The sequence below is a fragment of the Chinchilla lanigera genome, unplaced genomic scaffold (assembly GCF_000276665.1).
Source record: "Chinchilla lanigera isolate Chin_1 unplaced genomic scaffold, ChiLan1.0 scaffold00034, whole genome shotgun sequence".
NCBI classification, from domain to species: domain Eukaryota; kingdom Metazoa; phylum Chordata; class Mammalia; order Rodentia; family Chinchillidae; genus Chinchilla; species Chinchilla lanigera.
In genome coordinates, this window is record NW_004955435.1 from 22,031,251 (window position 1) to 22,043,506 (window position 12,256).

At 37.8% G+C, this 12,256-nt stretch overlaps 1 protein-coding gene across 2 annotated transcripts in view; it reads right to left on the reverse strand.

Moving 5' to 3' along the window:
* Positions 1-979: 979 nt before the first annotated feature.
* Wars2 (tryptophanyl tRNA synthetase 2, mitochondrial) overlaps positions 980-12,256 on the reverse strand; it is an 82,909-nt gene continuing 71,632 nt past the window's right edge. For both annotated transcript variants that reach the window (XM_005389073.2, XM_005389075.2), the window contains 2 exons: positions 3,250-3,368; positions 980-1,682 (listed from right to left, as the gene is read on the reverse strand). In XM_005389073.2, the coding sequence (XP_005389130.1) occupies positions 1,234-1,682; positions 3,250-3,368 (568 nt within the window). In that variant the 3' untranslated portion in view covers positions 980-1,233. The remainder of the gene's footprint in view (positions 1,683-3,249; positions 3,369-12,256) is intronic.

The window sequence follows — 12,256 nt, forward strand, 5'->3', positions numbered from 1 at the left end:
GTATGAGCTAATTGTGCTTGCTGAGCTTCACTTTCTGCATATGAGAATGGCATTTCCTCTCCTATATATTCCACAGGAGTTTGGTGAGACTAAACTGAGATGAAAGCAAAAAGGAACATAATTTAGGGACCTGGACTCTTTTACAATGGACGAATCAAGTTGAAATAATGAAATGCATTCAGAAGAGGGTATCCTGTATATATCAATTAAAAAAAATCAAACAAATATTCGCTGGAATGATCAGTGTGATCCCTGGAGAAACAAGCAGTTTAAATACATTAGGGCAGGTGATATCTCAATAATAGAGGAACTATATATAATAACCAACCTGTTCTTAAAAGATCTGTTATGGTTAAGATTTAGAAAGTCCCCCAAAGCCTCATGTGTTCAGAGATGTTTTAGAAGGTGATTACATCCTAGGGTGCTATACTCATCAACAGATTCATCCGCTGATCAATCCATAGCTAAATCTGTTCTCAGGAGGTTGGACGTGGTTGGGGGTTGGCCGCCGGAGGTGTGACATGGAAGGGTATATTCTCGTCCCAGGCTCTTCTTTCCCTCTCTGGCTTGCTGGCCTGCATGACATGAGCAGCTCTCCTCTGCCAGACCCTTCTACTGTGCCTCTCCTGCCTCGGACCAGTTGGCTATGGACTGAAACGTCTGGAAACCATGAGCCAAAATAAACTATTCTTTTAAGCTGTGGACACCAGATATTTTCGTTCCACTGAAGGGAACGTGACTAAGACAAGACCTGAATACCAGTTGGATCAAATGACATCCCGTGCATTTTAAATCCAAGACTTCAATGTACTGCTTTTAAAAAGGGTTGGGATAGATAAAGTCAAGACCTGTTAAAAGTACTCAAGGAAGGAAACACATCATATCCCATTTCCCAAGTTACTGCTTACTTCAGTCACATCTGTGCAGATATATTCAGATCAGAGAGCATGCCTCAAATCACTGGGGATTCACACAGCTATGCCTTCTTCAGTATTTTTTATTTTCTGATCATATTTCATTGATGAGATTAGGAACATTATTTGAACACTATAAAGCCTCATTCATCAAATGAAGCCAATAATCAGCTAGAAAATTAAATGATTAAACATCCTCAAACTCTGTGTGTGTGTGTGTGTGTGTGCGCGCGCGCGTGTGTGTGTGCAGAAACTGGAGAAAGTTACCTTTATTACTGTGTCCAGACTGCAAAATACAGATCCTTTTGTGATTAGCTTCCTATAGAATCCCCACCAATTTCTTCACCTCTTGGATCACAGGATATGCTAATTCTTTGGCTTTTACTGATCCAGTGTGTAAAACTTTCTCTAAATAGTCCTTGTCCATCTTCAGTTTTTCAATTTCACTCTTAATTGGAGCAAATTTCTCAATCACAGCATCTGCTACCACCCGCTTGTAGTGGGCAGTGTCCATGCCCACGCTGCGGTGGACCACTTCCTCCACTGTGAGTCCTGTTACTGCAGCATGGATTGCCACCAGGTTGGAGACGCCCCCTCGTCTAGCAGGGTCATAGGTGACCTCAGAGGTGAAGTCTGTTACAGCCTTGCGGAATTTGCTCACTATGTCCTCTGGGCTGTCTGTTATCCAGACAGTGGCCAGTTTGTCCGGGTCTGATTTTGACATTTTGGCAGAAGGATCACGGAGGGATTTCACCTTCTTCATAGGTGCTGGGTAAAACACCAACACACATGCAAAAAACCAAAACAAAACAAACAAATTACCAGGAATATCACTGTGTAGCTCTTGAAAACACCAAGAAAACCAAATAATTATTATTTTTATCTGATTATAAAAATAACATGTTCATTGTGAAAAGCTCAATGTATGAAAGACCATCCAAGTCACATGATAACATTAATAGTCTGATATTTTCAAAGCATCTTTTAATGTACATAGCCACATAACATGTAAAATCTTACACAAATAAAATTGTGTCAATCATTCTTTTGCTATGTACATCTTTTAAAATATTCTTCTTCCTCTCTGCTCTACTCTATTAGTAATCATTCTCTGTCCTTCCTGCCTTCTTCTCCCCAACTAATTTTAACAAACTGTGGCAATCCTTCCATTTTCTCACCTAAAATTATGTAAATTTTACACACACACACACACGTGACATGTTTATTGCTCTGATAGAATCAAGATGTTAATTTGTGCTTCTTAAACCAGTGTTATTATTATTAGTCACTGCCTATTTTATGGCTACTTTAGAAACATAAAATTGAAATAAGTAAAATAATAATAAGTCAAAACACTAAAATCTTATTTATTGCTAAAAGAAGGTTATTTAAATGTATGGAGTAATCTGGATTTATTGATGTGAGTTACTGGGCTAAATGCATTTATACTGGATTTATGTTTTTAATTGATACTAGGCACATATTAACCTCCTTTAAAATGCTGTCAGCTTAATAAAGATGGACAGTGCTCAGGCTCAATGATCTCTGCCCCTGCCACAGGTTTACAATGCCATCAAAATGCTAATACAGATTTATGGCATCTGTCCTGAAGAAGTTACCCAGAGTAGCAACGTGTCAAAAGGCTGAGGCTCATAGCTCAGATCCAATAGGTGCATTACACATTCCATCTCTCTGTCTCCATTTAGGAAGAAAGAGTGCGAGGATAACTGATTCCCTCTTGTTTTTATCTAGATCATAATTCAGCAGTTCTCACTCTTATGACTTACTTTATTGTATTTAGGAAAACAAGATACACAGAAGAGGTCAGTGTAGGGCCCAATTCTGATGTTAAATAAACACACACTGGGACACAAACTGAGCTTTGCCAAGCCTTTGTTTCTTTATCTATTTTTTAGGGAAAGATATCTGTTCCACCAGATAAAGTCCTATACATATAGTTATATTATATATAACAGGCATATTATATTAGGCATATATATGTATATGTCATATATTATATATGGAATATATAATAAGCAGATTTCTATATATTTCTATATATGTTATATAATATACATATTATGTTTGCCTAATTATAACATATTTACATAATTATATAATATCTTACATATTAAAACTATTCTTAATATTTAGGTTCTTTCGTGCTAACTAAACAGTTTTAATTATCTTTTTCAACAACTCAGTGCAGTCTAGTAGTCCTACGTAACAAAATGATGAGGATTCTAGTTATAAATCCTTAACCCTGTCTCTGAGAAAGTCCTCTCTTCAAAACGTGGTATGATTTAATGATTTAACAATCTCATTTGCTACTTACTTAGAATGGACTGAGGCACTGGAAAGAACTGCCCATACTTCTTGTTGAAACCTTGTGCAAGATCTTGAACTAGTTCCATGTGCTGGACTTGATCTTCTCCAACAGGAACGTGTGTGGACCTTTAATAATAGACAGACAGGAAAGCTCAGCCAGGCTCCTTCTTAGAAAGAAAGGTATTGTAAGCAGCTATACTTCCTGTGCCTACTTCACCGCGGATATTCAACAAATGTTCACCAACTACAGAGGAGACATTGAGACCCAAGTCTTTATGTGTGTATCACACTAACAGTGAAGAGCTGTTTGTCTATTCTTCCATAACAGACAAATATAGCCATGGATGCCAGTGTGACAGGATCTTGCTGGGAGGGATGACTGGGATCCTCAATAGCATATGCTGCCCATATAATTGTATTTTAAAGCCACCTTGTTCTGTCACCCAGTCAGGGAATATTATTCCAGGCTCATTCAGATGCTTTTTTGGGGGGCTGGGGATTTAGCTCAGCAGCACAGCGCCTGCCTGGCAAGTGCAACGTTGTGAGTTCGATTCCTGGTACCAGAAAAAACAAACAAAAAACAAAAAACAAAAAACAGAAAAGAAAAAAACAAAAAAACAAAAAAAAAATCAGATGCTTTTTTTTGGAGCTGTGGCTTACACTTGAAAGACACTGCCCCCCCAACTTGAAATCAAAAATGGCAGAAAGCTCTTTAGGCAAGAAGTTTTCCACCCTCGCCCATAGGGAATAATTCAAGATCTTTTTGGAATATACTTCATTTTCAAGAAAACTGCAACCACAGGACAATTAACATGCTGTAGGGAAACTAAATGATCAAAATCTATAAGCATAATGTAACTGGATCTTAAAAACACTGTGGAATAAAGAGAGTAAGTTGGTATAAAAATTTAAGGGAATGGAAACATCTCAAATCTATGATCATAGCTGCTTCTAGAGAAAGACACTAAGGAACAAATCTGAATTTTATCTGTAATATTTTATTTTATCAAGAATGTGAGAAACAAAAACTCAGAATATAATAGGGAATTTACTTACAAGTATTTTAATTCCATATATGAAGTTTGCTGGGTCAGATCATGATGCGCTATGTCAAATAACAGAATTAAGTATTATAAAGAAAGCTTGATGGGGAAAACTTTGTACTGAAGTGTTAGTGTGCGTAGATCCAGGTGATTTTAAGTACATATTTAATATCTTGGCTTGCGAGTTTATATTTGATAATACAGCTAATAAGTGGCCATAATTCCTTGATCAAACAAATTTAATATTGCTCCTGTGAAAGAAGCAGTTAAGTTGCCACTTCAAGTTTCTTACCCTAAGTCTTCACTTCCACAGTGAAAGGGATCATAATGGTGCTGATCATATACAGCAGTTTCAAAGATTAAAAAGACAGTAATTGATAGAGCTCAATAAACACTAGCTACTGATATATATTCCTTTATATCTGAAATAATAAAGGAAAAATGGTGAAATATACTATTAGGGATCTTGATGCTGAGTACACTGTGACTTTTTTCAAATGAGAAAATTTTCCTTCTTGATAGCTGACTCACACAAATACCAACACAAAACCTGAGAGGTGATCACAGTGCTGGGCAGCAGCTCTGACATGGGTACAAAGTGTACTTGAAAGTGAAAATTCACATACTCGATCAGGTGACCCTAAAATATGAACAGAATGTTATGGGAATTCTGAGAACTCTTTTAAAACAAGGGATGAAAAGAAAAAAAATGCATGGACAAAGACTGCAATGGGAAAGGCTTTCTTCTCTCTGAAAGTAAATAAATACTAAAAAAAATTTTACAAAATGATTGTGAGCGCCATATCTACACAGCCCAGTGCAGAAAGTCACTGGCTAATAAATGATAAAAACAAAAATGCTCCTTGTTTTCTCCCTTCAGCACCTTGCAAAGGACTGGGCAGCGCACCTCTCTGAGGCGTACGTGCATAAGTCTTACCTTTGTAAGTTTCTACTTTGGCTGGACCTTGCCATTCCCATCTGGTAATTATAATGAGCGGACACGCAAGGACCATTTTGACTGCCCCAAACCAAATTAGCCAACAGAGCAGGTTAAAAAGCAATTACAGTAGCCCATAGGAAATCACAATGGACTGCAACTAACACAGAAAAAACAATTACCATAATCAATACACTTTAAGCACATCAAAATGAATATTTCCACATGTCAAAATGGTTCCAGATTCACAAAGCAACCAAACTAAACAGAAAACACATTTAGTTTTCATAATGACGCTATGGATATCTCGCCTTATGTGGGATTCTTGCCTTTTTTCTTATAGTTCTGTAGGGTTTTGATTTCTGAAAAAAGGATTAAAAAATTTTAATGTTTTTCACCTGGTCTTATTGCTTCACATGGTTTTTGCATCTGACTTTTGTTGTTTGTTTCGGGGCTTTCCTCCCTCTGCTCCTGCTGCTCCTTTCACCTCCTGTAATTTATTTTGGCGTTTACTTCTCATCCACTGAGTTTACACTCTATATTAATTCAGCCTGTCTTTGATTCTACTTACTTATGGGGTTATTCTTTTCACGTTTTCAACCTCTCTCCTCATAGTCTTCCTTTCACTTCAAATAATTTAGCGCTGTTCTTTAAAAATTTATGCCCAACATAATGATATCCATATTAATATGTCTACTCTTTTTTTCCTCTTACCCTGACTGTGCTTTCTGAGGTACAACATAAAGCAAAAATCTGTCATAATTTTGATTGTTATAACTTCTGTCACATAATAATGCGTCTGATCTTTTTCTTTGGTGACTAAATCATTTTTCTTTCACTTAGCTTCTTATTGCATCTAGTTTACTTGGGATCTACCCTACCCCTCTGGCAGAATTAGTGTCCAGATGAATAATCATTGCCTACAAATATCTGCTTGCAGAGATTGATTTTTTTTTTTTTCCTCTCCCTACTTCCTTGGCTGTGTTTATGAGTTTTCAGCACTGCTGCCTTTACCCAGTGTAGGCAGGACAGGAGTCTGGTGTGTCTTTCCTGTCACAGAGCATTGATCCCACACCACTGCTTACTTGTTGGATATGCTGTAATGAGTCCAGCTTAGTAATCATTTATTGAAAGCACACAAGGTGAAAGGCCCTGTGTTGGGTGCTGTGAGAGATATTATGAAGTTTTTACTTTCTTCAGGAGAAGATACTGAATGGAGCTATAAATTCCTTTCACTATTCCTCTTCTTGTGTCCCTCATCTCAGTGTATGGCAACACCATAAATCCAGCTGCATGAGAAAAGTGTTCTCATTGCTGACATCCCACTCTTGTACGTATCAAGGTCTCTATGGAGTCCTATCAGTTCAGTCTCCCCAAAGTCTCTTAGATTTGCTTGCTTCTTGCCCTCTTCATTGGCACAATCATGGTCCAAATTAGTGCAATAGCCTTTGAATAGATTGTCCAGCTACTCTTCTTCTCCTATAACAAGAGCTTTTGCAATCAGTTAGCTTTTGAAAAGTGTAAGTCATATCCAATTTACTTTGTCCTTAAAATGCACACATAGTTTCCCACTACTTTTTGGTGAGTGAACTGGATTGTTGGACATCTTAGCCCAATTCTCTCCCTTCTGTGCTGTCTTCTGGTTTTCAGGGGCTAGCAGTCTGAGAAATACATATCCCAGATGGCATTTCAGGAGAAGTTTGGTTTAAGTGTGGTACTTGCCCAATACCAAGAAAGAAGAAATGATTTCTGAGGCAGTGTGAGCATATCCGTAGGTAGCTGGCAGGGTCGAGAAACAAGGTTCAGGCAGTAGCTTTCACGATCTCATAGAATTCAAATTCCTCAAAGAGTGGAAGCAGTTCAGGAACGGGAAGTCTCCAGAGCAGTGTCAGGAACTTTAAACATTTAATATCAGCCCTTGCAGAGCTTACCTTTAGTGGTAGCAGTCTGATCCACAGACATTACAATGACTCATCTCTACTTTTACTCTACCAGTCAGAAGTCTAGGACCAATCATTTTACTCTCTATATTCTTTGTTTTAGGGTTTGGTTTGTGTTACAGTTTGGATCTTAAGTGTGCCCCCAACATGCATTGAAAGGTTGGTTGCCATCTGGTGATGCTACTGAGAAGAGGGAGAGCCTTTTGGCAGTGAGCCTGGAGCAAGGCAGTCAGGTCACGGGGGCACGCCCTTGAGGGGGGCAGTAGGACCTGACCCCTCACTCTCTTACCTCCTGGCCGAAATGAGGTGAAAAGCTTTGCTCCCCTATATAATCTGCCACGATGTAATTCCTCATCACAGCCCAAAGTCAGGGGGCCAAGAGACCACAGGGTGAATCTTCTAAACAATGAGCAAAAATAAACTTTCTTTCTGTTAAATTGATTTACTTCATGTATTCTGTCACATTCCTGGAAATGTGACTAACACAGCTGGGTATTTACTTATTCACAGTTTCTTGAGGTGAGGCCTCTGTTTCTTCATTTTCCTACACCATTTCAGATCTTGCTTTCATAATCTTCTTATCCTCGTCTTCTACTTTCTTTTCAAATTTTTGAGGACAATAACCTGATTAGTTGAAGCAATCATGCTCATCTCTATTTGAGTAAATTTAGCAGTTTCTCCCTGACAGGTGATTTATCTGTAAAATGGGGATAATACCACCTTACCTGTGTTACAGAGCTACTGTGAGGGCTGACATAGATAATGTATATGTAGCAGCTATTGTGATGCACGGCAAATACTACTCAACACATCATTTATCTTTCCTTTTCTTTCCTTCAAGATCATGGGTAGTATCTTTAACTACAGGTACTGAACAATTACTTGCTAAATACAAATAAAAATTGTGTGTGTGTGTGTGTGTGTGTGTGTGTGTGTGTAAAGAGTGAGAGAAAGAGGAGAGGAGAAAAAGAATTACTTAATATACACCCAGCTACTTGAAATTAGGAATTCAGATGAATAAATAGATACAAAATGAAAGTGAGCATTTGCTATTTTTGAATATTTTATCTTTCTTCAAATATGTTATTTATCATGCTTTCAAGGTAAGGATGGTTTCAGCTTTCTATTCCTGAGTTAATTATCACCTTTTACCAAAACAGTTATACAAACCTTTTGAAGCCTATCTGGAAGGCTCCTTTTCCACTCCTTTCCCTTGTGTTTGTTGCCTGACCAGCCACGCCACTCATTTCAATGCTGATTTTGACAAAAGCAGATATCAAATCTGTATTTGACTTGTATCAACATTTTATGAAAAGGCCACACAGATTTGCCAGTAGAAAAAAAAAAAAAAACACATATATTTCATCTACTTTTCAATCTATCAACCCACTACCTATCTACATTTATAATGTAAATATTTGTAGATATTCTGGTTTTAGCTTTTCCAAAATCCAGAAATATCTGAAACAAACAAAAACAAATAAAAAATACCCCCAAGTGCACAGGTGGATCAGCCTCAGACTAGACAGGAGGGAACTATCAGGTTGTTTCTCTTAAGGAACATTGAGAAGTCTACCTCATGGATGTGTTTAATTGTGGAATTAGATATGGCAGATAATTTCTAGGTTAAGATAGAAGACAGTTTGAATATAGTTTATATTCACTATATAGTTTCATAGAGAATATTTTTATCTCTTTGTTTGAACCAACTGTCTCTATAGTACCAGAATGTTGATGAGGAACTCTACCACTACTATCTTCCTTTTGAAGATAAGAAGTAAAGCATCTTATGGCCTTCTGAGAACATATTCTAACCACCAACTAGATCCGTAAAAATTAAAGAAAGAGTATTTACAGCATGGGAAATTCTTTGCTATGGGAGTTGGCTGGAAGAAAACTGAGGCTGAGAAAGAAATGTGTATACTTGGAAACAGTTAACATTTTTACGTGAGAATCCTGCTGATACTGAAGGGACAGAGAGAACACTTTTAAGGTTTACCTGCCATGCCTGCAATACTTATTGTTCTATATAAGCTAAAAGGACATTTATAACCTCAGGCTCTGCACTAACGAGGGCAGCTACAATACAGTTTGGAGATTTTAAGCTTTTTTTTTGCCAGTGTTAACCTTTTAAAAACTGCCTTCTATTGCCAAAGATTTTTGGATTAACTTTACACTAGGTGTGAGCAACTGATACATAATATGCTTAATAACCTGGGTGGTGTCCCATGAATGTACTTTATGTGTAAGAGAACTACAGCATTTTAACATTATGATAACTGTATTTTAGGGAATTGATAAAAACATATAGTAGTTACCCTTCATCCATGGTTTCAATTTCAATTATCTGGAGTCAATTATGGTTCAAAAATATAAAATTGAAAATTCCAGAAATAAATAATGCATTTAATATGCATGCTGTTCTAAGCAGTGTGATGAAATCCTGCCCTGCCCCGCAGATCTGTGCTGCTCCGCATGTAAAATGTCCCTTTGTCCATAATCGACCTGTTCGCTGCTTGGGCACCATCCAGATTATCAGATCAATTGTTGCAGTGTCACAGCGCTTATGTTCAATAACCCTGATCTTAATATGACCCTAAAGCACAAGGACAGTGATGCTGGCAATTCAGAAATGCCAAAGAGAAACCGAAGGTGAAAAGATGAAAGTTCTTAAGGAAAGTAAAAGAAATCATATGCTGAGTTTGCTAGTATCTATACTAAGAGCACACCTTCTACCTCAGAAATTATGGAAAAAGAAAATGAGATTCGTGCCAATTTTGCCGCCATACTTCAAACTGCAAAAGTTATGGCCCACATATCAGGTGTGTGATTCATTTTGTCATTCACTCCTTTGTTTTTTCCTGTAGGCTTTGTATTACCTCACATCCTCACAAGAATGATATGCACAATATGGTATTTTGAGACAGCTCACATTCCCATAACTTTTATTATAGTATAGTACTATAACTTATTTTATTATTACTGTTTACTGCCTACTATCTGTTCTTTATACATTAAACATGACCCTAGAGATGCATGTGTTACGGTGTGGATACACTTCCTGTACACTTCCATGTGTAAAGGGCTTGGTCTTGGTGCGGTGCTATTGGGAGGTGCTGCAGATCTTGAGGAGGTGGGACCTTATAGTCTGTGATTAAGTCATCAGACCATGCCCATGGAGGGAATTGTAGGACCTCTCTCCTTCTCTTCTCTTGCTTCCATGAGCTGAGCAGCTTGTTTTACCATGTACTTCCTGTCTTTGCCATCTGGCACCCATAGAAGCCCAAAGCAATAAATGTGCCCTATTTGGATAGGAACCTCCAAAACTATGAAGCAAAATAAATCTTTTCTCTTTATAAGTTAATTTTTTTCAGGTCTTTGGTTACAGTGATGGAAAGCTGACTAACACAGTATGTATAGGAAAAAACACGGCATATGTATGGTTCTGTTTGTTTGTTTTTTTTTTTGGTTTTGGTTTTTCTCCGGTACCAGGAACCGAACTCACGACCTTGCGCTTGCCAGGCAGGCGTTTTGCCATTCAGCTAAATCCCCAGCCCCATATGTATGGTTCTGGAATCTCCTGGAGTCCTGGCATGTATCTCTTGCAGAGAAGAGGGAGCTACTGTATTTACTATGTAACACTGTACATGTGATATTGTATTGTTCTGGCTATTTCATGTGATAATTTTGTTTCCTAACATAACCATTGGTTTACCACTAACCTCAGCAGACCACTGAACACGCCCTGATGCTCCTCTGTGTACTGACTAGCCATAGGTGCTTAAGCTCACTGGCTCATATCTGTAAAAGAAAAGAATTGAAGAAGAAGCTCCTGAAAGTTCCTCCCCACTCCATGCTCCATGACAGCATAAAGAGAACATTTGTTTTTGTTAACAGTTACTCTTTCTCACAGTCTTCAACTCAGAGAACTCTCCCATCATAGCTCTTGAACTACTATGGAAATCTGCTATGCCTGTATTTTTTCACATTGTCCTAGTGAAAAGTCTTAGTTTTTGGTTCCCTAAAGAAGTAGCTTTAAAACTCAGAATTACACATAAAGTGGCAATCATGAAAGACGTAATTATTATCAATCATAAAAAAGTAACAGTTCCCAGAAATAGCACTTCTTGACCTAATTTCATTTTAATTCTAATAATCTCATATGGAATAATTATTCCTATTTTACAACTATGAAAATCAGTTTTTTTTATAGAATTCTTAAAGTAAATATATTCCTCTCTGAGGAAATGTATTATTAGCTTTCTTTTGTTATTTATTAGAGAAAAATATTCTACACTTCCCAGGAGAAGTCAAAAGTCTTCTTAGAAATGTTAAGTAGTATCAAGAGTCCAGTATTTAAATTAATGTAACAGGGGCATAACCCCTACATCCGTTTTAATCAGAATTAAAGCTACGCCTCACGTACTTATGCTTAGCCCCAATTTGCACAGTTAAGCAGCTATTCTTCCAGTTGTTTTCATCACAACTGCCCAAGGGTTTTGGATCCTACAGTGAAATACAGATACTGTCACTTCCATAGTATTACTAGGTTAACATGCAAAGAATTCTAATTCTCCTGGCCTTAATGGAAAGGGGTGAGGTGAAAACACATTCCTGGAGTCCTAGTCCCTCTGCCCTCACTCCATGCTTTCACAGAAAGGAGGCCAAGGCTGTAAGTGCACACTGACTGGGAGATTTCATCTCCAGAAAGTAATATGGGGTCAAGGGAGACACAGGAGGGGAGAGCAGGGAAGAATTAGAAATGGATGAGATCAGAAGGCCAGGGCAGCACAATGGAGTGCAGGGGTGGGTGTTCTTTGTTGTGTATTTCAGAGGCCCACAAGCAATAGCCAAATGGATAGATTATGGATCCATGAAACATAAGGAGTTACTGTATATACTGTTCAAAAATTTATTCTCAACCTGTAGGTCTAATACAGCAGTCACTAGCTTTAGGTGTGTCTTTACATTTAAATTAATTAAAGTTAAGTAATTTTTTTTTTTTTATTTGAGAAAGGGTCTCGCTATGTGGTTCAGGCTGGCCTTGAACTTACTATGTAGCCCAGGCTGGCCTCGAACTTGCAGCGATCCTCC